We start from the raw sequence: 13,182 nt of genomic DNA, 5'->3' as shown, positions 1-13,182 counted from the left end.
CCTAACTCAATTCTCATGACTCTAACTCAAATAAACTCATAACTCTGCTTGGTGGGTTGTTTGGGTGGAATATCTCAGTGGGTTTTTCAATTCAAGCACTCACCTTTATGTCACTCACTAGGTCTCACAAAAATCAATTGCAAAGCAGGTGTATAGAACGGTCACCAAGCCTACTCGCGTTGTCTCTCTCTCCCCTCTTCATGCCCTATCCACAACAAAACACTCTGTCACCAACTTCAACACTCTCTGACCACAGCAGTGTCTCCACTCTCTCACCACCGATCTTCAGCTCTTCAAACCCTCACTCCGCCTCTCATTTTTTGCCCCTCACTTCTCCGCCTCCACTGCGTTAGATCCCTCCGTTACTAAGAGGGCTGAAGGTGCTTTCAGAGGTTCCCCTCTCCTCCCTCATCTCGAACTCCAGAAACCCACACAAAGGAATCCCAGACTCCCAACTCTGAGCACAACCCAGGTATCCCACGTTGCTCATCTTTATCACCTTCAACTTGTAAACCCATCGCGGCACTATTGGTCTACTGAAGAGAAATTTGTGAGCCTTGTTTGGTACGATCTTATTTCTTACCATTTTCATGATTTTGTCTATATATTTCATAATTTTTTTACTTTAGATCTCGTAAATCTATCTTGAACAATAAAATGTTGTGAATATGAGGTTGGATTTGAAATTTTTTATGTTAGGTTTTTTTTTAATATGAAGATTGTAAGGTGTTGTTCAATTGACTCAATCACGGTGATGAGAATTGAAGGGGAAGGGGGGAGGGGGGGGGGGTTTCAGTTTCTGTATCTAGTTTATGGAGTGTTAATGGACATCGTTTTTGTTCTACTTTCAATTCTGTGGGTCTGCTGAGGTCAGAGAGTTGTAAGACCTCTGTCTTTTGCTTATTACTTAACGTTTTCATGATGTTGGGTCTATATTTCATAATTTTGTTATTTCGGATATCGTACATCTATCTTGAACAATGAAATGGTGTGAATTTGTGGTTGGATTTGAGTTTTGCTTATGTCAAGTGATGAGAATTGAAGGGGAAAGGGGGTGGGGGGGGGGGGGGGGTTGTTCAATTGGCTTCTAGAACTCACTGCTTAATTAACAACACACACACCACTTGCACGCAGAGACACAAACATAAAGCATTCACACTTAAACAGTCACCAAAAATTTCGGATAAGCTTTTGCCCTATTTGGTGCTCATTTGCACTTGCAAAAGCATCCACACTTAGCACAACACTACTACATCTTGTATGGAATTTTAGGAAATCACTTTTCCTTACCTCTCTCTCTCTCTCTCTCTCTCTCTCTCTCTCTCTCTCTATATATATATATATATATATAGGTAGACAAAGACAGAAAGAGCTATTGAAGGAGAAGAGAAGTAGCAGTAGATCTGGTACTGCTTCCCTTCTCCTTTAATAGCTCTATGAGCAAAGTTTGTTTGGAATTGTTTCTTAAGCTTATTTTCTAGCTTTTCCACCGCTTTTTATGGAAATGTTCTTTTTTTTTCCTCAAAATGATTAATGAAAAGTTTGCTTGATGTTACTGATCTTGTTCTTTTTTTTTTAATAATATTTTTGTTGGCTTCTATAACCCTCGGTTTTATGTAATAAGTTCATGAAGGTGCTTATTTCAGTGCTGTTGCTTAAGCTTATTTTCTAGCATTTCCTCGGCTTTGTATGGATATGTGTTTGAGGCCATTGGTTCAAGTCTCATGCCAAGTTTGAGTCCTAATATATATTTTGGGACAGAATCAACAAAAAATCAGAAATTTTCTGTGTGTTTGTGTTTGTGTGCAAGTGCTGTGTGTGGAGGTTGTTCTATTAGGTTGCTCAGTTATTAGACTCTCCTACATTTATTTTATTCAAGAGCAATCCATTATTTGTGCCTTTTGAATTGGGTTGTCTATACATGTAGGGGTGGAGGTTTCAAACAATGTCAGAGGCAAGTAGTTATTACACCAATTCTAGTCAGCATCCGTGTGACATGGACCAGTGTGTGGTACGGACGTCTTTGAAGCTCCATAATTTTGGTAAGAGGTTCTATGGTTGTAGACATTGGAAGCCTGTAAGTATCGAATGCGCTTACTATTGTTTTCCCTCCATGGTTAAAACCATCATGCTCCTCAACTCATGTACCTACCAGCTTTGTTAAATTTGCAAGATAGTGACCAACATTGTAAGTCCTTTAAGTGGTTGGATGGCAACACATGTAGGCGTGGTGCTGAAACAACACCAATTGTAATAGCTAAATTTACTAGGCTAGAGGCTGAGGCAGCTATAGCAAAAAACAATGAGACCGAAGCCCGTGCAATGTTAACAGAACTACTTCAGAGGGAAAGAGCAGCAAAACTTATTGCTGAAAAAGCAAGGGTTGCACAGCGTATGGCCAATGACCAGGCACATAAGTACAAGACTGCTTTGGTTATCGCATGGCTAACCTTTGTCATATTGTTTGTATTTTTACGTATGTCCAGTGAGTTTGGATTACGAAATATGTGTCTACCATGAATCTTAATGCGTACGTGGGCTGCATAATGTAATATTATTAATGATTTAGACATGGAAATGTATTGTACGTGTTGGACCAAAAATTGTAGTGTAGGTGTTTGGTCCTAGCAATGTATTGTAGGTACTTTCATTTTGGCAACTGTTGTACGTGTTGAACTCTCAGTGAGAATGTTTTGTCAATAACTTATATATACTATTACTGTTTTGTAAAAATATCATATTATTTGTCCATTTGGTATGACAATTTAAAATATATTGTATTCGTTAACAGTATATACACACTCCAAAGAATATTCACAAGAATTGTTAATGCATCTTGACATTGTCACCAACAGTTACATATCCATGCATGATTCATATAATTTATATAATAGTCATCACCAAGGTAAAATCAAGTCTGAATGGAAATTTGCAATCAAGAATACATAAGTTAAACTACATCTTGTCTGAATAGTAAGGGACATGGCCCTACATAAGATAATACAAATGTTTCAAGTGATAATACATAAGGCAATGCATAAGATACTACATTCCAGTGTACACAAAGATGGTTTATACCACCAACTTGTCTGCAATACATTCCAGTGTATACAAAATTGGTTTATACCACATAGTGTCAGTCATTTGTTCCCTAAACTCCCTAAACTGGCTCATCTCTTTTTTCGCTTCGTTAGACATCAATGCCAACCGGCGACATAATCAGCCCACATAGCATCAGTGATGTCATCCCTAAAGTGGGCCATACGTCTCTTTGATGCTTCCGACATCCCCACAACATGCCTCTGGTTTGCGGTGCTGGTGGAAGCTCCATTGTTGCCACTACCGGGCGGAACAACAAGATTTCCTTCATACTCAACATTGTTCAAAATACTAATATTTCTTTAGAGCAAAGTAGACATTGTTTACAATGTTTAAAAATGAGCAAAGTAGGGAACCCACAACATGAGAGGCTGATTAGTTTTCTTAAAAAATGATGATTAAATAAACTAAATCTAAACCTCAAGGAATCTGTGATGATGTTTTGGTAGAGTTTCGGTACATATAATTTTTTTTCCCAAGCCAACAATAGAGCAAAGCAAACATTGTTCATAATACCATGGTTGTAACAAAGGAACAAAATAGAGAAACTTCTAAAATAAAAAAAAAAAAAAAATTCAAAAAAAAAAAAAGAGGCATAAAAGCTATACTTAAGTAGAGAGTAAAAAAAAAAGGCATAAATTAACAAGCATTCATAGCCAAGTAAGCCAAGGTCTCAGTAAACACCACACAAAAAATGGAGGAATATGGAGGAACATGGAAAAAACAAAAAATATCAAAATAAATCCTAGCAGCTTCGGGCATGTAAATAGATGGAGGGGTTGAATTTGGGTCTCACCGGAAAATGAAATCAGTGAAGGAAGCTGACCTGGAGCTCGGGTTGAAGGTGTTGATTGGCGGAACTGGAACTCTGCTTCAGTTGTTGAAGTGTGCTGTGAGTTTGGGAGAAGGAAAAGGGAAAGTGAGATGAAGTGAGCTAGCATGGGTAGTTGGGAAAGTTATTAGAAAATATCCGTTGGAGCTTCTTCTAAAATAAAAAAATAAAAAAAATTCAAACAAAAAAAGAGGCATAAAAGCTATACTTAAGTAGAGAGTAAAAAAAAAAAGGCATAAATTAACAAGCATTCACAGCCAAGTAAGCCAAGGGCTCAGTAAACACAATACAAAAAATGGAGGAATATGGAAATGGAGGAACGTGGAAAAAAAAAAAAATATCAAAATAAATCCTAGCAGCTTCAGGCATGTAAATAGATGGAGGGGTTGAATTTGGGTCTCACCGGAAAACGAAATCAGTGAACGGAGCTGACTTGGAGCTCGGGCTGAAGGTGTTGATTGGCGGAACTGGAACTCTGCTTTAGTTGTTGAAGTGTGCTGTGAGTTTGGGAGAAGGAAAAGGGAAAGTGAGATGAAGTGAGCTAGCATGGGTAGTTGGGAAAGTTATTAGAAAATATCCGTTGGAGCTTCTCAACTTGCAGTGGTGTAACTACACACTGTTGTGGGACCCAATTGTGTTGAAAAATTACGAAAATTGCCACTGAGTTAACATAACCCATAACTTGAAAACACATTTGGGTTGTTTCTGAATTTGTTAACCCATGGACCAAAAAACTTAGTTTTGTTAACTGAGTGAACACCCTTGAAAATCATCCAAACAATGTTCATGCTCGTGGGCCCCACGGATTTTGGGTTATGAGTTAACAAAACTCAGTTCACCAAAATCCAAACAAGGCCTCATCTTTTCCAACTGATAGAATACAAAAAAGTTCACATATAATAAAGCAATATGCAAATTAAAAATTCCCTAGTAGACTGCGTAAAACTAGTTGGTACCTGAAAAGCACATTCAATCTGCACAATAAAAATGATGATCAGTTGAAGTTTGCACAAACTATCATAGCAACCAATATGTTCAGTCCCAATTAAACAAAAAACAACCAAAACAAGTGATGGAAAACTAGTAATTGGAAAGGTAAAATAAAAACAATGAAGTCAATCAGTTTTGGCAAGAGTAATACCAAAGGAGAGAAACACAATAAATAAAAATTAAGATATTACCAAGTGATGGTTATTTTGACTCAAGTCCATTGCTACTGATGGGACTGACGCCTTCAGCTCACATGGACAATGTAATTGTTACCAACGAGGTCATCCCCTAGGACGAGCCAACCAAAGATCCGCACCAGTGAAGATGATATTGAAACCATTCAATACAGGCAATAATATCTCGGGTAGTTACAAAGACAGCTGTACGGACTGTTGGACGCCCATTGAAGTCCGCATTATAGGGCACAAGGCGTTACCAAAAAAGGCATTATAGCTGCAATAACTGCTGCAATAGCTAGGTGCTATGGAAACATATATAAGGCCCTCACAAGCACCAACACGAGGTATGAACACCACCCAAATAATATTTATTATTGTTCTAGAATATTGCTTTACTTTGAAGGCTTCCTTATACTGACTTTGGCATCAGAGACGTTGTGACAGGCACCACACCGGTGACCATTCTAAGGGAGCAGTCTTATCATCTTCATAACCACAGGGACGAGAGTTTGGCTTCATCTGATTGCACCCACAGTGACTGACAAATCTGCACTTCATTAGTTTGGCGCCGTCTGTGGGAACGACATTTTCGTACTCGTATTCGAAAACATAGTTTCTACCAACTTCAATATTCAGATGGAGTCCAACTAGGATTCAACAGCATTAACTTTGCAAGTCCAAGCTCTTGCGGCCACAGTTTTAGAGCTCACTAGGCAGAATCAGGAAATGAGGCTACAACTTCAACAGGAGGAGAACCGGTCCAAAACTGGCCAGGAGGATGAGGGAGATAGCCATGGAAGAAGTGATTGTCGAAGGCCCACTACTCCAGACAAACAAAACTATGATCTCTTTTAAGAGATTAGGAAGGAGGTGGATGAGCTGAGGAATGCCATTAAAGAGAAGACGGACCGGAGCCTAAATAGAATGGTTAGGGCAACAGACTCTCCTTTCACTGCAGCGGTCTTGGAACACCCGGTGCGGTCGAAATTTTGGTTGCCTCAGCTTGAGTCATTTGACAGACTTAAGGACCCCCAGGACCACCTCAACACCTTCAAGACGACATTAGGCCTTCAACAGCCTCCTGACGAAATACTGTGTCGTTGCTTCCCTACTACTCTTAAAGGAGCTGCAAGGGATGGTTCACAAAGTTGCCAACTTCGTCCATCGACAGCTTTGAACAGTTGAGCAGCGCCTTTTTATGCCACTTAGTCGGAGGACAACGTCCTAAGAGGCCAGCGGACCATCTACTCACTATTAGACAAAAGGAGAAAGAAACCTTGCAGTCGTATGTGAAGCGCTTTACCTGAGAAACCCTAGAGGTAGACGATCCTGACGACAAAGTACAATTGACGACCTTTAAGGCAGGGTTTAGAGAATTTGTGGTTTCGCTTGCAAAGAATCCACCTAAGACGATGTCAGATATGCTTTTGAAGGCACAAAAGTACATGAATGCTGAGGATGCATTAGTAGCCATAAGGGATGTAGAAAAGTCGGGAGACAAGGGAAGGAAGGAGGATGATCGTAGAGGACAAAAGAGGGAGAGTCTAGATCGTCAGACCAATGATGGAGATAAATGGAAAGACGAAAAAACTCCTCGAACGGTAAAATTCACCCCTCTCATTATGCTTGTTGACAAAATTTTGACGTAGATAAAGGATGAGCACTACCTTAAGTGGCCAAGGCCATTACATTCATCCCCTAATGTCCGTGACAAGAAGAAGTACTGCCTGTTTCACAAAGACCATGGCCACTAAACAGAAGATTGCGGGAACCTAAAGGAGCAGATAGAGGAATTGATACGGAAAGGAAAATTGCAAAAGTATGTGAAGAAAGGGGAATCTAGCACGTTCAGGGACGGTAACAAAAACCATCGCGAGTCCTCGCCTAGAGATGAAGATAACACGTCCCAACCTCCGCAGAATGTGCTTGGTGAGATAAAGACGATTGTTGGAGGACCGTTCACAGGTGGGTCGTTCAAATCCCTCAGGAAAGCATATTAGAGGCAGGTGAACAACGTCCACATGATACCCCCGTTTAAGCAAATATGGACGGACCAAGACATGTCTTTCAACGAGGATGATGCAAGGGGAGTGAAGTAGCCTCATAACGACCCCTTAGTCATAATGCTCATGATAGAAGGATTCAATACCAAGAGAATCCTCGTGGACAATGGAAGTTCAGCAGACATCATCTACCTTACCGCTTTCCAAAAGTTGAAGCTAGATCTAGGAAGACTACGCCCATTTGACTCCCCCCTCGTTAGTTTCAGTAGGGACAGAGTTTATCCCAAGGGCATAGTGACGTTAACAATAACAGTAGGGACCTACCCTAGGCAGTTAACCCATCAGTTAGACTTCCTGGTGGTAGAATGTCCCTCATCTTATAATGTGATAATTGGGAAGCCCACGCTTAACCGGTGGAAGTCAGCCACGTCCACTTATTGCTTAAATGTAAAATTCCCAACTGAGAATGGCGTTGGTGAGGTAAAAGGAGATCAGGTCCTAGCCAGGGAATGCTACCAGGCCGTGCTAGCTGTGAAGGAGAACTATACATGGATGATCGAGGAGAAAGAAGAAGATAAAGTGGAAGCTTTGGAGACGGTGGAACTGGTAGAAGGAGAAGTAACTAGGACGACAAGAATAGGGATGACACTAAGTCCCGAAATGAGGACCAGGCTCGTCCAATTCCTGATAGAAAACTTGGATGTCTTCGCATGGAGTCACGAGGACATGCCCGGTATATCACCGAAAGTCATCCAGCATAAGCTGAACGTGGACCCTGAGAAAAAGCCTATCCAGCAAAGACGACGAGTATTCACTCCAGAACGGAACCAAGCAATTATTGATGAGGTTAACAAACTATTGTTGGTGGGCTTTATACGGGAGGTTTACTATCTTGAATGGCTCGCCAATGTCGTACTAGTAAAGAAAGCAAATGGGAAATGGAGAATGTGCGTGGACTTCACAGACCTGAACAAAACTTGCCCGAAGGATAGTTTCCCACTACCAAGGATAGACCAGCTGGTAGACTCCACGGCCATGCATAAGTTGTTGATGTTCATGGATGCTTTTTCAGGGTACAACAAGATAAAAATGGCTGAAGAAGATCAAGAAAAAACTGGTTTCATCACAAGTCAAGGGCTCTATTGCTATAAGGTAATGCCCTTCGGGCTGAAGAACGCAGGGGCAACCTATCAGAGGTTAGTGAACAAGATGTTCAGCAAGCAAATTGGCAGGAATATGGAAGTATACGTGGATGATATGCTCGTCAAGAGTAGAGAAGAACTTGCCCATCTGGACGACTTGAAAGAGACATTTGCCACCCTCAGAGAATACCAGATGAAGTTGAATCCTAGCAAGTGTATTTTCGGTGTAGCCTCGGGGAAGTTCTTGGGATTCATGGTGTCCCAAAGGGGGATAGAAGCAAACCCGGAGAAAGTACAGGCTATACTCAACATGACATTGCCCAAGACCGTCAAAGAAGTCCAAAAGCTCATAGGAAGGGTTGTGGCGCTTAATAGGTTCGTTTCTAAGGCGACAGACAAATGCCTACCCTTCTTCAAGACGTTGAAGCAGGCTTTCGCCTGGACTGACGAATGAGAGGCAGCATTTAGGAACTCAAACATTACTTGAGCAATCCACCCCTCTTGAGTCCACCCAAGGAAGGAGAAAACTTATATTTATATTTGGGGTAGTATTAGCCACGGCCGTGAGCGCAGCCCTGAATCGAGAAGAGGGCAAGACACAGCTCCCAGTTTACTACGTCAGTCAAGCTTTCCAAGGTGTAGAGGCCAAGTACCCAAGGATCGAGAAGATTGCGTTCGCATTGATAGTAGCCTTACGCAAGCTGCGACCGTACTTTCAAGCAAACCCCATCCTGGTGATGACGGACCAACCCATCAAGAAGTCCATGAACAAACCAGAAGCAGTAGGGAGAATAGTCTACTGGGCAATCAAACTCAGTCAGTTTGACATTGGGTATCGCCCCAGGATGGCCATTAAGGCGCAAGCCCTAGCGGACTTCATCTCCGAGTTCACCCTGCCAGAGGAGGACCACCTCGCCGACGAGGTAGAGCGGTGGATAGTGCAGACCGACGGTTCATCGGCCCAAAAGAGGGGAGGAGTAGGGGTAGTCATAACCACCCCTGACGGAGAAGTGCTTAAATACGGAGTTCAACTGAAATTCTCGGACACCAATAACGAAGACGAGTACGAAGGAATACTGACGGGATTGAGACTCGGGAAGGCACTTGGAGCTAAGAACCTGCTAGTCTAGAGTGACTCAAAGTTGGTGATAGGACAGATAAAAGAAGAATATGAAGCTAAGGAGGAAAGAATGCATAAGTACCTCAGGCTGACGAAACATCTAATTCAGGAATTTGATAGATTGGAGTTTGTGCAGATCCCTAGAAGCCAGAACATTTCAGCAGACGAAGTTGCGAAGCTAGCATCGTCAGAAGAGGAAACAACGAGCATGGGCTTGATGATGGAAGTTCAGAAATGCCCCAGCATCGAGGAAATTTCCATGTTTGCAATCCAAAGCACAGGTAGCTGGATGACACCAATCATATCCTTTCTCCAGGATGGGCGCCTCTTTCAAGACATCGTGGAAGCTAGGAAGGTTAGGAAAAGAGCAACCAGGTTCACGATCCTGAACGACGCACTATACAAAAGAGGCTTTTCCATGCCTTACGTAAAGTGTGTGGACGAAAAAGAGGCCAAATATATTCTAGAGGAGATCCATGAAGGAATTTGCAGAGACCAAGCAGGCCCCAGGTCACTGGTAAGTAAAGTTATCAAAATAGGTTATTTCTGGCCTACAATACAGGCAGATGCAAGGGAGCTTGTCAAGAGGTACGACAAGTGCCAAAGGTTTGGGAATGTCCAACGCCTTCCAGCAGAGAGGTTGACGACAATATCCTCCCCATGCCCCTTTGCACAATGGGGAATCGACATCGTCAGTCCGCTGACTCAAGGTAAAGGATAGGTAAAATTCCTACTAGTCGCCATTGATTACTTCACAAAGTGGGTCGAAGCAGAGGCATTAGCAACCATCACTGAAGCTAGAATCTAGAACTTCATATGGAAGAGCATAATTTGTAGGTTTGGGATTCCACAGACGATCATATCAGATAATGGGCGGCAGTTTGACAGCCAAAGCTTCAGAGATTTCTGTTCAGGCCTAGGGATTAAGAACCAGTTCTTATCCCTGGGACATCCACAGGCAAACAGACAGACAGAGGTGACGAATCAGACACTACTCAAGATTATCAAGGCCAAGTTGGATGTCACGAAGGGTGCCTGGCCTGAAGAGTTGCCTAATGGACTGTGGGCTTATAGGACCACGGCAAGAACCCCAACATAAGAAACCCCCTTCAGACTCACCTATGGCACCGAGGCAGTTATCCCGGTCGAGGTGGGAGTAACTAGTATGAGGCCAGAAATGTTCCACGAGGAGAGTAATGACGACCAGCTACGAGTCAACCTAGATTGTTTAGACAAAGTATGAGAAAAAACCTCCGAAAAAATGACGAAGTAGTAGCAGAAGATGGCTAGATACTACAACAAGAAAGTGAAGCTTAGACGACTTGACATATGAGACTTCGTCTTATGCAAGGTCACCCCAGCAACCAGAGACTTCGTCCAAGGAAAGCTCGGCCCTACATAGGAAGGTCCCTACCGGGTCGTACATTATTCCAGACAAGGCAGCTATCATCTGGAGACCCTAGACGGACAGAGACTCCCGCGACCATTGAACATTGAGCACTTGAAAAAATACCACCAATAGATATAGCAGACGGTTGTACTCATTCTCAAAAGCAATAGAAAGAATTATCCAGCCAATGTTTTAATGAGTGCAGATTTTATAATGTGAAAGTCGCCCAAAAATGGCTAAGTAACAAGATTCCACCTAGATGGATGTAAGTTACTGACGAAGCCGAAAGAGTGACAAGATCCCTAAAAGGGTGTAAGTCACAACAAAACCCAAAAATGGCTAAGTAACAAGATTCCGCCTAGACGGATGTAAGTTACTGACGAAGCTGAAAGAGTGACAAGATCCCTAAAAGGGTGTAAGTCACAACAAAACCCAAAAATGGCTAAGTAACAAGATTCTGCCTAGACAGATGTAAGTTACTGACGAAGCTGAAAGATTGACAAGATCCCTAAAAGGGTGTGTCACAACAAAACCCAAAAAATAAGTAACAAGATTCCGTCTAGACGGATGTAAGTTACTCATGATGCCAAAAGATTGACAAGACCCCAAAACGGGCTAGGATCCTGTCTAGACTGATGTGAGTCATTGACGAGGCCCATATACGATAATGTACTGACGCAGGAAAAGAAAGGAACAAAAGGCACAACGAGAAAACTTAGCGATCACAAACAAGAATATGTGCAAGTAATTATGCAATCATGAAAGAAACTAAGAGCCCAAAAACAAAGGGCCGGTACCATTGTTTTAACATTAAAATTAAAAGCCCATAAACACTGGGCTAAAAGCATTGTTTTTAGACTAGAAATATTGTTCTAAAAATATAACTAAAAGCCCAAAATACACTAGGCAACCAAAAAAAGAAAAAGAAAAAAGAAACATAACAATTAAACATAAAGCAGGGTCAAACATTGGTAGCAGTATCTTCACCATCTGGAGGAGACATAGAAGTGTCCTTGGGAATGTCCTTAGAAGCTGTAGATTGAGTGGCCTCGTCTGCCGCCATCTCTTGGTCGACCACTTCCATGTCAAGACTCTCGAGGTCTACTCTAGTAGGATGCTTGATCATATACAGACGGAGAAGCTCGAAACCCTTGAAGTACCAATTGAAGAGCACAAAATTGTACTCCTCAGTCTACTGGAAGCCCTCGACGGCCTTGGCGGCAATAACCTTCAGCTTCTCCCGAGCGGCTAAGAGTTGTTCATCCTTCTCCAACGTGAGCTGCTTCTCCGCCTTGAGGTCATCTCCCAGAGACTTAGCCTTCTCCTTGACAGAGTTGGCCTCGTCCATAGAGGTGATTAAATCTTTCTTCAACTTAGAATTCTCCACCTCCAGAGCCTCTATCCTAGACACTGACGAAGTAACCTTCGCATCTTGAGTGAGGTACTCGGAAGTGATGTAAAGACTCTCCCCGAGCACCTGAAAATTAAAGCCTATGTCAAGAAACGACACAAAAGGATGAAAAATCTTGTGGAGATGACGACCCACAACTTCGTTAGCCGATATTCCCGAAAACACCTTCATATCATCAGCAGTGAAACCGTCTTGCACTCGAGCCTGAGCCACCTCGGCATCATCCTAAACGCTAGAGGACCGGGAGTTGACTTTCTCCTTCTGCTTATCCCCGGTCCTCTGCCTTTTACTTTGTTGAGAAGGAATCTCCTCAACTGAAACATCCGGGGAGGCCGTCCTCACCGATTCGGCAGTAGGAGTGGACGGCGTGGCTGTAACGGTGGGAGTCCCCTTTTCCATCACCCACACACCCCTGGTCCCAAGCTTGGACATAGGCTTATTCTTCTTAGCCCTCATCTAGGCATACATTCCCTGTTTGAATTTAGTAGTCATTCCTGCAAAAGGAAAACACATAAAAAAAAAAAAACAAGGAAGGGAAGAAAAAGAGAGCAACAAGGTCGATATGGATGAGCCTAATACTTACTCTTCTTTTCTTCTATTTCCAAATTTTGCAGAATGTAAGCAGATGGCTCAGGATCGAGACAATAAAAGCCAAGAGTCCGAGGATCTACCAGGTCATCAAAATCCTCGATCGTCTTGGCGTACTCGATCGCCTTCTCAACCCGATCCTCGTACCTACTTTTGAGCTTAGGTCGTCTCTTAACTGCATAGAACAATGGGCATAAGAGTTAAGTGACAGCAAGTAAACCGAAAGTTGAAAGGTTGAAAAGAATAATGACGCACCTAAGTTCGGGGTACTCCACCGACGGAGCAGCCTTGGGAGATCACCCCAAACTTCGTTAGAGGGAGTCTCCCAATCTCCCCCGAACACGAAAAAGAACTGGGACTTCCAATATCTGAATGATGAGGGTAAATCCTGGACGATCCTAGTCATTCTCTCCCACGACACCAGTTCA

General features: G+C 42.5%; 1 protein-coding gene and 1 long non-coding RNA gene across 2 annotated transcripts; both read left to right on the top strand.

Annotated features, from left to right (window-relative positions):
• The first annotated feature begins 248 nt into the window (after positions 1–248).
• LOC142629403 (uncharacterized) lies at positions 249–2,738 on the top strand. The gene is made up of 3 exons (XR_012843049.1): positions 249–564; positions 1,928–2,077; positions 2,178–2,738. It is a non-coding gene; the product is annotated as an uncharacterized LOC142629403 (long non-coding RNA).
• Positions 2,739–9,435: 6,697 nt separating this feature from the next.
• On the top strand, positions 9,436–10,464 carry LOC142628767 (uncharacterized). Its single transcript, XM_075802808.1, has 3 exons — positions 9,436–9,882; positions 9,928–10,056; positions 10,219–10,464. The coding sequence occupies exons 1-3, from the start codon at positions 9,436–9,438 to the stop codon at positions 10,462–10,464; spliced, it is 822 nt and encodes a 273-aa protein (XP_075658923.1).
• Positions 10,465–13,182: the final 2,718 nt, after the last annotated feature.

Source organism: Castanea sativa, chromosome 3, assembly GCF_040712315.1.
Source record: "Castanea sativa cultivar Marrone di Chiusa Pesio chromosome 3, ASM4071231v1".
Taxonomy (NCBI): Eukaryota; Viridiplantae; Streptophyta; class Magnoliopsida; order Fagales; family Fagaceae; genus Castanea; species Castanea sativa.
The sequence above is the reverse complement of the archived record's forward strand: the minus strand, read 5'-3'. Positions and strand labels throughout refer to the sequence as shown.

What these genes read in the sequence shown, in the direction of transcription:
- LOC142628767 (XM_075802808.1), top strand. Translation starts at nt 9,436, where the DNA reads ATGCATAAGTACCTCAGGCTGACGAAACATCTAATTCAGGAATTTGAT. An exon ending in AAGCAGGCCCCAGGTCACTG is followed by an intron (nt 9,883 to 9,927) that starts GTAAGTAAAGTT and finishes CCTACAATACAG; the next exon opens with GCAGATGCAAGGGAGCTTGT. An exon ending in CACAATGGGGAATCGACATC is followed by an intron (nt 10,057 to 10,218) that starts GTCAGTCCGCTG and finishes GGGATTCCACAG; the next exon opens with ACGATCATATCAGATAATGG.